The sequence below is a fragment of the Triticum urartu genome, chromosome 2A, assembly GCF_056163025.1.
Source record: "Triticum urartu cultivar PI428250 chromosome 2A, HENAU_Tu73, whole genome shotgun sequence".
Classification (NCBI taxonomy): Eukaryota; Viridiplantae; Streptophyta; class Magnoliopsida; order Poales; family Poaceae; genus Triticum; species Triticum urartu.
The window spans coordinates 704,548,659-704,561,116 of NC_141874.1; the positions used below are offsets into that span (position 1 = coordinate 704,548,659).

The 12,458-nt window shown below is 50.3% G+C and overlaps 1 protein-coding gene across 2 annotated transcripts; it reads left to right on the forward strand.

Annotated features, from left to right (window-relative positions):
- Window positions 1-1,174: 1,174 nt before the first annotated feature.
- LOC125530726 (fructan 6-exohydrolase) lies at window positions 1,175-12,195 on the forward strand. 2 transcript variants are annotated; one of them, XM_087545013.1, is made up of 5 exons: window positions 1,175-1,530; window positions 1,740-1,748; window positions 10,037-10,896; window positions 10,990-11,487; window positions 11,570-12,195. In XM_087545013.1, exons 1-5 carry the CDS (start codon window positions 1,350-1,352, stop codon window positions 11,801-11,803), a joined length of 1,782 nt encoding a protein of 593 aa, XP_087401139.1. In that variant the 5' UTR covers window positions 1,175-1,349; the 3' UTR covers window positions 11,804-12,195. The 2 variants fall into 2 exon arrangements, with proteins under 2 accessions (XP_087401139.1, XP_087401140.1); XM_087545014.1 differs by lacking the exons at window positions 1,175-1,530; window positions 1,740-1,748 and adding exons at window positions 7,667-7,894; window positions 8,037-8,045.
- Window positions 12,196-12,458: the final 263 nt, after the last annotated feature.

Below are 12,458 nucleotides of genomic sequence, written 5' to 3' on the forward strand. Positions count from 1 at the left end.
AGATCATTGCATGGGCAGTTACAATTACAACACATTATTCTTTTGCACCTAATCTCTCATGGTGGAGAATAAAAATTCTTGAGACTTTGGACTCAACAAGTTAAATTGTAATCTAAATACATGAACTCTAACACAATTAGTTTTGCTCCAATGAACAACAAATTCCTCGCAAAAAAAAGAACAACAAATTCAGAGACATGACATGATCAAATGATAGCCAAGTGTCATTTGTAAAATAAAAGCAGGCTCCACAAAAATTCAAGAATTCGAGCATCCCGGTTGGCCAGCTATTGAAGCAATCCTAATGACACTTCTTTAGCATGCCATTATTGGTTCAAAATATGTTCTGTAGAGACCCAATTGTTATTTCACTCTAGACCGGGTCAGACACCGGGTTGGGATGGACTTTCGGCCGGGCTTCAAAAAAGCCTAATCTAGAAACACGAAGCCCGAGCCTGGCCTGAAAGACAAACGGTGCCGTTTTGAATCACTTTGATCATTTCCAGGATATATAAATGTATTATTATCTAGTCATTTGGGCTTTTACGGGGCTAAGCCCTGGCCATTGAAGCGGGGCTGCCGCTGCTCAGGTATATTTTGATCATGATAAGTACCCTTGGAAACCTCACCATTGTAAATAAATAATTAAAGAAATACGTAGATGTTTGGTCAAACGTGGCTGTTGATTACTTGTAACTAATTTGTGGACTAGGTATTGTACTCCCTACGTCCAGAAATACTTGTCGGAGAAATGGATGTATCTAAATGTATTTTAGTTCTAGATACATTCATTTCTATCCATTTCTTCGACAAGTATTTTCGGACGGAGGAAGTATGTCATAATCTGCCAATTAAGTTACGTTTTTCCTTTGCGAGATGCGATTAAGTTACGCTTTTTATCTTGCTTCGTGGGAGAAGGCATCGCTTGCAGCGAAGTAGATCCCATTTCCAAACCCTTTCTCATTTGGGCGGTGCTTTTAGCTTTTTTGACTAAAAAATACAGAAGACCTGGCGAGATCTTGAAACAAAAAGTCAGAAACTCCCAACTCAGAAAAAATAACAGCCAGAAACCGAACGAGAGGGTGACTAGGAATCCCGATCCCTCAACCCCAACGCCATCGTCTATCCATATGCACCCGAGGGCGGCCTCACTCGCATATCAAATTGGCGCCTCTCGTATCGTACGAACGAAGACCGGCGATAAGCGTAAACTTAGAGACACGGAGAAGACGACCCGGAGGGGCCGGCCATAAATCCAGGATCCTTCCGTGGACTCGGAGCAAAGCAACCGCCGATCGCCATAGCCCATAAGAACCAGCCGTTGCCTGGCTCGGTTCGCGACGGGCAGCATGGCCATGGCCGGGCTCCCTCTCGCCCCGTGCGTTGCCTTCTTCCACCTCTGCCTCCTCCTCTCGCCGTCGTCCTCTCTCCGGCTGCTGCCGGTAGCCCCCGACGCGGCGGGCGAGAGCACGGGACGCAATGGCAGCAGGACCGCCTACCACTTCCAGCCCGCCAAGAACTGGATGAACGGTACGTAGGAACGCTAGCTTCTGGGTTTGCTCCGTTCGTTCTCACTACTTGGCCCCACACACACACACACAGATATATATATATATATATATATATATGGATTTGGCTAATCTGAATCTTCTGTGTGTGTGTGTCCCATGGATCGTGGATTCGTGGCGGAATTGCTGGTCCGGGTGGGCTCATGGTGAATTCCGGATGGCGCTCAACAGATCCGAATGGTACGCGCTAGCTACTTTTCCTTTCTTCATTTCTTTCTGTGCATGTGACATGAGTGGGGTCTTAATCGGCCCAGTTGCAAATTTGGGCCGTCTATAATGGCCTTTTCTAGATTAAGGGCCCAAACTGTAACACGGACTGTGACAGACACAATTCTTGCTCTAGAATTTCGTTTTCAAAAGTAAAACGAGACGCCCGTACGCACTTCGTTCCCTAGAACTTGTCCACTAGAATTTTGTTGAACTCTGGAGTGTCTTGACCAATTTAGATGTGACATGAATTTTTCTCATGGGGAAAAACACGCGCATAATGCACATGAGGGAGGAAGAGATACAGAGACAGAGACATTAGTTCATGGAGAAAGACCGTGTTACATGTGAATTTGCCTGAACACATAATTCTGCCATGAGTTTGTCTCATTGATAATTGGAAAAGATTCATCTGGAAATGGATCGGGTTCCACTATGAAATGATAACGAAACAAAAGGAATACAAAAGCATCCTAGTGCCACCCAACTACTACTCCCTCCGTTTCATATTACTCGTCGCTGATTTAATACAACAAACTTAAAGGTTCCAGCGAGCAAGTCTACCCAAAAATGCCGCATCTAATGCTAACAACAAGCTAAAGGGAAGCAACAACAGGCAGAAAAAAAAATATTACATGGGGGATCTTCACCCCTCAAAAGCACCCGACACTGAAGAAACGAAGTTTCAGTCATAAACGTGGAATTGGAGCAATTCTTCAATCGTCCTCCATAGCATTGCTGTCACCATTGTTTGCAATTTCACCTTCCCGTTTGCACCTGCCTCCTCTCTCGTCTGTCCATCCTCATGAACCGTGAGGGCCTCCCTTTGAAGTACTCCCTCCGTTTCATGATATAAAAGCATTTTTGACACCAGGAAGTACGTATTTCAGCTCCTTGCTCAGCACCAAACGATCATCTTCAGATTGTAGGCCTGCTCGGTAAGGCATTAAAGAGCAAGCATACACAACAGATGAATTCAACAGTCTTTGCTACACAGTTTTCACACAGCCCACCAATTTGCAGCTAGCCCAACAATCTGAAGATTTGTATTGTATGGTTAAGCTGGAAAACTCTCCTTTTGCAGCCGAGCTCTTGGGACCCGTACAAAAAACCTTGTTACGAATGAGCCTGTCGACATTGGACAGTGCACCATCAACGAGCCTGTCGACACTCGATAGTACACCCGTCAGTTTTGCTATGCCGAATGCTACACTAGCAAGCACTGCATGCAGGTAGACCATGCTCTGCCAAGCACATCTCTAGGTACCTAAACTCCGATGCTCACGCGCTAGCTCGCCGGCCTAACAAATACTATCGCCGATGGTCCAATACGAGTACACTCTCACGCACAGGTGTCCTATCCTGCGAGGAACTGGCTGGATGTAGCACCGCGACCAATCCAGTGAATCGGAGTCCGGAAGTTTCGCTTGACCTTTTCTCCGTTGGCGGTGCCGGTGATCTTGGAATCATCTTCAGGCGATCCACGCACGGCCAGCGCCTCCTCTGTTCATGCTAGAGATCATTCCGTCCGCGCCTTGCCGGCACAACGTGTTCTCCGTGGATCTTTCCACGTGTATCCGAGCTAGGGCGGCATTATCAATATCTGCATACCAAAAAATTGCCTGTCGATGCCAAACAACGGCGACAAGCGGCCGACAAAGCAATAAACACGCGGCGATCGACCGGAGAAGAGGGCTGATCCACGAGTCCGACGACGGTGCGAGCTCGAAGAAGCAGAGCAACGGCCATGCGAACCACGTCCGAATGGTCCAAGCTATTTTGTTCCCTTCTGCGCACGTACGTCTTCACGGTTCACACTGACGACACGGATGGGGGCTTCAGGAGGATTCCTCTCAATGCTGGGCCGTCCTCTAGGCTGGTCTGGTCTTTTCTGGAAACGGCCCGGGCCGTAGCACGCGGTGTTTTTTCCTCTGAAAATGTTTTACAACTCGTACCAAATTTTCTATCAAAAATGGGTGTGATATGAATTACTAGAAAACACTCTTCTTTGCCAGCCTGAGCCACGTGTTTTCATCAAGAGTTATAAAAGGGACAAGACATGGACGTGCCCGTGGACGGTAGGCTACCGGTTCTGCCCTGGTCAATCTTACTCTTCCAAGCACGTCTCTAGGGGCCTAAAACCAGTTTCTTGTCTTAAACTTATCTAGAGACAGATGTATTTAATACTAAAACTTGGTTTGGTACATTCATATTTAGACAATTTAAGACAAGAATTTTGGGACGGAGGGTGTACTAGAATAGCAGCCAGCATGGAGTACAATTCTTCATCAGGACTACAAGTAATCTCTAATCTAATCTATCCTTGCAAGTTACAAGTCACAGACGAAAAGTCTGCCCAATGCTTCCGGTGGAACTTCCTTCCACGCCACTCTCTGCAGACTGCACCCTGTTTCTCAGCAAGACTGCATGTAACCTCTCCTGCATTACCAGTAACAACGCAATTCTTCCTCTAGAACGTCATTGCCAAATCTATTTACTTTCGAAACGGAATGCCTTGCCAAACTTTGCGTGCAAAGGCGTGGCATGAATACTGTCAATCAACACAAATACGCGTGCACGTAAACGGATGAGGGAGAAGGAGATGCGGAGAGGGAGACCGAGACAGAGACCGCATGAATATCTGAATTATTCACTGTCTCATGGACAGTTAGAAGAAACCATTCGTCTTTTGCAGCTGTAAGAACAAGCCTTCTTATGGTGATTTTTGCGCCGGGTGTTGAAGGATAATAACGCGACGGGACGTGCATGTGCACACACACGAATCACAGTGCTTTGAAGGGTGATTAACGTGACGAGGCATGAACTGATGAGCCTGTCGGCATGGAATATCAGTGTTGCCATGGGGAATAAGCAGAGCACTGCTTCCTAGCAGTCGTCGTAGACCAAAAGTCTGCCGAACGCCGGCGGCGAAGCTGCCTTCCACGCTACTCCCTGCACGCAGTTTTTCTCGTCAGAATGCTGTATCAGTAGCAATCATAGTTCTTGAGGAGCCTCAGAGACCTCATCGCGCTTCCTTACACGCCTCTCCCTGCCGCACTCCGTTTCCAATCCGCAAGCCTCTCCCTCCAAGAAGCTCCAGACAGCGCAGGGGGGACATGGTGGCCAAGTGGGCATGCAGCTCCGACGTGGCCGTTAGTTAGCAAAGCCCATTAGCAGGCACCAACTGACCGAAGATCCCATACGGTGGTCAGTTAACATACTAAACAAACCATTCAGTGCCCATCCGTCAACTGGCCGGAGAGATCCACGATGCATTCCCGGCCAGTCGGCCAGCCGCGGAAGCAACTCGATCGCCCCATGGCTATGGCCATTTCTTTGGCGCGTCACCACTGAGGCCATGACACCTTCCGTTTCGCAAAGACGGCAACGTCGGCGGTTGGCCGCCGGTGAGCTGCGTGATCTGCCTGCCGTCTGGCTCCACGTAACTCCGCCCGTGTGGGCTGGATAAGAAGGCATCCGACTCGGCAACGCGTGGATGATGGAACCATTTTCGATTGATAAAACGGTTGGTTGATATTAATATTTAGAATGAAAAGCGGCGGACTAGTAGATCCCGGTCCCATCGCCGGACGTTTGATTTGTCATCTCGCCTGTAACCTTCGACGAAAAGAATGACCGGCCGGCCAGCCGGTCAGACGTCCACCGAGACGCAAAGGCCGGAACTAAAAACCTACTAAAATCAAAGCCAACTCACTTAAAGCGTGTACTACTAGTCTAGTCCTGGTATAAATATTTATACTGATTGCGTGGAAGCGGTTAACATGGTGACAAGAAATGAAAGGAACCGCAAGCGCTGTTATTCTTTCCTGGTTGTTGAAATTCATCAACACGTGAAGAGTTGTGGTACTTGTATTGCTCATACAATTATAGACAGTCTTAACACTCTATCAGTCATGGTAGATTAAAGGTCCAAACGCAGTCTAGCTAGGCTTCGATTCAGACCTAAGGCTGGTTGTAATGGAGAGTATCATATATACTAATATCATGCATATGATACTAGTGTATGATACTACCTCCCTAATGCATAGTATCATATGTTAGTATCATGTAGTATTTTTTTTATTGCCATGCATGACACAAAGTAGTATATCATTTATTATGATACGGTATCATAATATAATACTCAACTCTCTTTTCTCATTTAATTCTATGCCACCTCATCAAAATTGTCTAGTTGGTATGCATGATACTAGCTATGATACCACCATTACGACCAGCCTAATGAAGAAATCTTTTCCAACGCGGGCATCCATCCCCCCTACATGTCCGAACTCTCTTTTGCCTCCACCAATATCTCTCAGTTGTTTGCGGACCGTGCCGGGTGTCTGAAAAACCCCACACTTTGTTCCCAAATCGAGGTCGAGGGGCGGTGTACGAGAGTCCGGACGGTCCAACCCAACCCACTGTCAGCACGTCTTCCCACTCTTCTCTCGGTCTTCCCGGCCCACTGTTAGTCAGACTAGCCCACAACTCACATCCCTGGCAGCTGGGATCGAGGATTTATGTCGCCATGATTGTAACTTCGTTTCCACGAACATTTAAGGATGTCTGTTTGAATAATAGCGTTGAAGATGCCTTGGCGTCGTCTAGGGTTTATGCCGCCATGATTGTAACCGCATATATCAGCGAACATTTAAGGACCCATGTTTGAGTTACAGCGTTGAAGATGCCTTGACGTCGAGGATTTTATGTCGCCATGATTATAGCACTTAATATCCGAGCAACACAAGTGCTTATTTTTGCCAAAATGGAAAAGTTCTGAGATAATTTGGTGGCCTGGCCCTATGGCCAATTTGTTGGCGCGTCAGCTTGCAAGGACCATGACACCTTCCCCAAAGGCCGCAAGATTCTGGCCAGTGCGCAAGACCAAAATAAAATCCGTCCCTGCTGGCCCTCTTGGACGATCTGATCTGCTCACTGTAGCTCCACGTCGTTCCTCCGTGTTGGATAAGATTCTGGCCAGTACACGTGGACGACGTAAGCCATTTCGGTTAACAAAAGAGGCTGCTTAGCGTTAACAATAGGAAGGCGTCACATCGGTTTAGCGGCGGCATGTAGATCCCGATCCCGGTCCCGTCGCCTGACCTGGATCTTGATTAGTCGTCCGGCCGGTAGCCTTCCGGGAAAAGAATGACCGACCAAACCGCCCGAAATGAAAAAGAAAACCCTGTTAAATCCAAGCCAAGTCTTCTCCTAAAACATGTCGTGCTAGCACAATTTTGACCGAAATGGCAGAAGATGTAAAACTAAAAAGAAGCCAAGTCAGCTAAACACATGCTAGTAGAACGACTGCACCGGTGTAAATTTAGCACGGACGTGGAGAGTTTCTTGGCCGTCCGATCTGCCTGCTCACCCGGCTGCGCCCACGCAGAGTATTACGGGAGCCGGAGAGCAGAGCATGGCCGGCTATCGTCGCCGGGCTCCACCTCGCCGGCGTGCCCGTGGGCCAAGAGGGCATCTCGCGTTTGCCGGAAGGGGAAGAGAACATGGCATGTGTACTAACATGATTATTAATCTAAGGCCGGGACCTGAGTGCTGATCTGCCACGTCGGCCTCTGGTGGATAAGAAGGAAGGACCGTCCGCCGTGGCACCGCGGCGGCGTAGATCCCCGTCGCCATCACCGTCCTCTGTAGATCCCGACCGGTTTGTCGCCTGGCCGGCCACCGGCCGGTGGCCGGTCGAGGAAGGAAATAATTGACCGGCGGTTCGGGTCCCCGCGCCAAAACGTCCGAAAAGAGAAGGAGAAACTGCTGGTAAATGGGAGAGCCGAAGCCAAGTGCCCCAGCCATGTGCTCCACGTCGGCACGTCGGAGCGCTATAAATTCGGAGGCTCCGAGGCCGATTCCTTCATTCATCCATTCCAGCGAGCTGGGGAGCATCATAGCAAGTAGCTACCACCACCAGACGTCCCAAGAACATTTCGCCATGGCCGGGCTCTATCTCGCGGCGTGCGCCGTCGCCTTCCACCTCTGCCTCCTCGTCTCCACCTCCGCCTCCCTCCGCTGGCTCTCCGACAAGCCGGCGGCGGTGACCACGGCCGGCGGTGTCAGGACCAGGTCCGCCTACCACTTCCAGCCCGCCAAGAACTGGCAGAACGGTATAGAAACCAACGCCTCTCTCTCGTTTCCGCCGTCGTTGATTATGAACGTTGGCTAACCTGAATCCTCTGTTCGTGTCCGGCTGGTTCGGATGGATCCATTCATGGTGGCTTCTCTTCTTCTTGGTGGTGTGCTGAGCAGATCCCAATGGTACGCCACAGCTACTTTCTTCCTTGCCTCCTTGCTAATCCATTCACGGGCTCCTTCGCTGAGCAGATCCCAGTGACATAATCTTCTAAAAAAAGAAAAAATACACCGGAACCTATGTTCAGAATTTGGATAGTTTCGTTATAAAAAAAAGCAAAATAATCTAGATGGATTCCCGTGTGAACTGGCACGACGACCTGGAATGAATTGTCCCGGTCGGGACGTCGCCGTCGGTGAACACCGGACGAGTGAGCGCTCGTGCTCGTGCTCGTGCTCATCCATCCATGGATTGGTGAGCAGGAGTGGGAAGGGGAGATTCTGAACATGCATGGCGGTGGGTGCGTGGCCCGCATGGATACGGTGTCCATGTCCGAGTGTTTCTGCCGCTTTTTTTTTTTTGAGAGAGTGTTTCTGCCGCTTGCGCGTGCGCGTGCGCGTGCTCGCCTCTGCTCGCATGGCCCCTCACACCTACCCTAACGTGGGCAAAATGGTAAAAGTTTCTTGTCTAGGTTCGGTAGGAGGGCACGACAGGTGTATTGTTTCCATCTCCCGCTCCCGATTCGTCGAGAGTGTTGAGCTTTGGTTGTTCAGTCGTCACACAGAAAACACGTTCTTTTTTCTTCTCTTTTTCGCGGGGAGACAAAAAGCACTCAAACAAACAAAAATGTACTCACTCTGTAAACAAATGTAAGACGTTTTAGATCATTACTTTATAATGGTCTAACACAAGCAAGCCGTTCGGCGGGACAAAAGCATGGCAAAAAGTTGATTTGGAGGCCATTAGTAGTTAGATGAAAGAACATGGCAACAAAATTTTTGTGGGCAAGACACGTTTTCCGCGAGATTAGTACTCCCTCCATTCCTAAATATTTATTTTTGTAAAGGTTTCAACAAGTGACTATATACGGAGCAAAAAGAGTAAATCTACATTATAAAATATGTCTATATACATCCGTATGTGGTAGTCCATTTGAAATCTGAAAAAGACAAATATTTAGAAACAGAGGGAGTAGTACATTGGAGATGTGTCTAGGCTTTAATCGTTGTTTTTTCAAGCATCTGCGTGGAATTATGCTGGTGGTGGGAACATCGCCATCAGTGAAGGTTGAACTTGTCCATAGACCGACCGACCACAGTAGATAACAGGGAAAGGAAGAAGAGATCCTTCACAAGCCGGTGCTTTTGTCACATGACATAGCATAACAACCACCCACACGTAACGTAAAGCTCCCTCCTCCTCACCGGCCTGCATCGTTTGGTCATTACCGTCGCCAAGTCTATTATTTCTATCTCCTGTTCTTGACCAAAGTTTAAACTTTGGTTGTCCAGTAAGATAAGATAAAAAAAATACACGGCGATGCGCGAAAAAGAAGATAAAAAACATGGTAGAAAGCGTAGTAAAATTGATTTTTGCACCGGACTCGTAGTTCCTTTTCCAGACGTGTGTTTAGAGTCTTGAGCGACTTCCATCGGTACTTGATTGTGCTAGTTCCCCGTCTGAACACCTTTTGCTTACGTTGGAACATCGCCGTCAGTGAACACTCTACTTATCCATAGCCCATATGCACAGTAGACGATAGGACGAGGAGGTCCGGAACAAGGTGATGCGTGTGTGGCCCGCGGCGAAAGGCAGCTCGGTCCGGCCGGTGTTGGTGTCCGGGTAACGTGGAGTCATCCTGGCCGGCGCAACATCGCCCTCAGTGAACACCACTCCACTTATCCACACACCGACCGACCAAATTTCTAGACCCACCATAGTCGATAACACGAAAAGGAGGAAGCTATCCTAAACAATTCCAATGAAATGATTGAAAGTTTTTGGTAGTTATACCTTGAACAAAATGGCAAAGTTTCTCGCTAAAGTTAAAATTAAATGAACTAATATATTGACAAATTAAATGAACTATTTACCTGCTTAGCAGCTCCAGTTCTGGAACAGAGCACTGTAATTTTACCTGACGGCGGTTATTTTTTTTTTGTGCTGTGCTTTGCAGGTCCCATGTACCACAACGGCCTGTACCACTTCTTCTACCAGTACAACCCCGACGGCGTGACGTGGGGCAACGGCAACCTTTCGTGGGGCCACTCCGTGTCCGTGGACCTGGTGAACTGGTTCGCGCTCGACGCCGCGCTCCAGCCCAGCCGCTCCTTCGACGCCAACGGCTGCTGGTCGGGCTCCGCCACCATCCTCCCCGACGGCAGCCCCGTCATGCTCTACACCGGCATCGACGCGCGCGGCGACCAGGTCCAGAACGTCGCATACCCCAAGAACGCCTCCGACCCGCTCCTCGTCGACTGGGTCAAGCCCGAGTACAACCCCGTCATCCCCGTCCCCGCCGACATCAAGCGCGACGACTTCCGCGACCCCTCCACGGCCTGGCTCGGCGCCGACGGCGTCTGGCGCATCGCCGTCGCGGCCCGCGTACATGACGTTGGGGGTGCCACGCTGATTTACAGGAGCAAGGACTTCCTGCGATGGGAGAGGAACGCTGACCCGCTTTACTTGGCCCACGCCGCCGGCATGGTGGAGTGCCCCGACCTGTTCCCGGTGTCCGAGCCTGGGGTGGAGGTGGGGCTCCCGGCGAGCGGCGCCGGGGCGAGGCACGTGCTCAAGATGAGCGTGATGGACACCGTCCAGGACTACTACGTGGTCGGGCGGTACGACGACGCGGCGGACACCTTCGTGCCGGAGGACGACGAGGACTGCCGGAGCTGGCGCCGCCTCGACTACGGCCACGTGTACGCGTCCAAGTCCTTCTTCGACCCCAGCAAGAACCGGCGCGTGCTCTGGGGCTGGGCCAACGAGTCCGACAGCGTGTCCGACGATCTCGTCAGGGGATGGTCCGGTGTTCAGGTGCACAGCCGCCGCCATGCGCACACAGTGCATCAATAACATTTATAGATCAGCTGATCATACTCATTAATTCGATCGTGTGAATGTGCGCAGACTGTTCCGAGGAAGATATGGCTGGACGAGGACGGCAAGCAGCTGCGGCAGTGGCCGGTGGAGGAGATCGAGACGCTGAGGAGCAAGCGGGTGAACCTGCTGATACCGGAGGTGAACGCCGGCGGCGTGAACGAGATCATCGGCGTGATGGGCGCGCAGGCGGACGTGGAGGTCGTGTTCGAGGTCCCGGCCCTGGAGCACGCCGACGTCCTGGAGCCCAACTGGCTGCTGGACCCGCAGAGCCTGTGCGGCGAGAAGGGCGCGTCCGTGCCGGGCAGCGTCGGCCCGTTCGGGCTGCTCGTCATGGCCTCCGGCGACATGCAGGAGCACACCGCCGTCTTCTTCAGGGTGTTCAGGCAGAACGACAAGTACAAGGTGCTCATGTGCACCGACCTGTCAAGGTCGAGCACCAGGGACGGCGTGTACAAGCCGCCGTACGGGGCCTTCGTGGACATGGACATCGAGGCGCACGGCGGGATCATCTCCCTCAGAACGCTGGTGAGCTCCTCGCCGCCGGCTCGCCGCAGCCTGAACCTTTTGCTCTGTTTCTGAGTATAACACTTGTGATTTCGACGGACAGGTTGACCACTCGGTGGTGGAGAGCTTCGGCGGCGGGGGCAGGGCGTGCATCACGGCGAGGGTGTACCCGGACCACGTCGTGAACGGCAACAGCCACCTGTACGTGTTCAACAACGGCACCGGCGCCGTCAAGGTGTCCAGCCTCGACGCGTGGGAGATGGCCACGGCGACCGTGAACGTGCTCCCCGACGGCCTGATCGCGGCGAGCTCGGTGAGCAGGGCTCAAGCCTATTAGGATTTCGGAGCTGGGTTTTCGCACGGTGGACGGACGGACGGACGGATGGATGGCCATTGTGAATTTCCACGGCCGATTGGATTTGCCTGCCCAATTGTGGCTCGGGTGTACAAATGGAGGCTCCCTCATTGTTTGCTGGAACAGCACGAAAGAAGGATTCTGGGATGCTGCAAAGGAGAAATATTCTACTAGGAAGATTTGTGTCTAGGTGTTAAAGTTTTTGATAGTGTTGATAGTAGTAGTAGTAAGTAGCACGCATGCCCCGCATGTTGGGTATTTGGCATCAAATTAAGAGTGTATTTCCAAGGTGAAAACGGGTGTCATGTAAATGTATGATATCCGTTGAGTTGTAAAAAATAATATTCAAATATACAAGGTTTATTATTAAGAAATCGATGTGCGCCCTGTTCAATCTTTTCTCATACGCCTCCTAGACTTGGGAGCCGGGTTCCATTATTGCAGAAGTTCTATCCTCGAAAAAAAGTTCGAAAGAAAAATATATAGTACAACCAAAGTACTTCTTTTAGTTGTATCACCAAGTTTTATTAATTAGAGTTCACATGGAGTGGGATTACAAAAAGATCATGGGGATGGATCATCCAAACATGTCGGCCCTGATATAGAGTGTTTGAAAACTTGGCTAGCATATCGACTT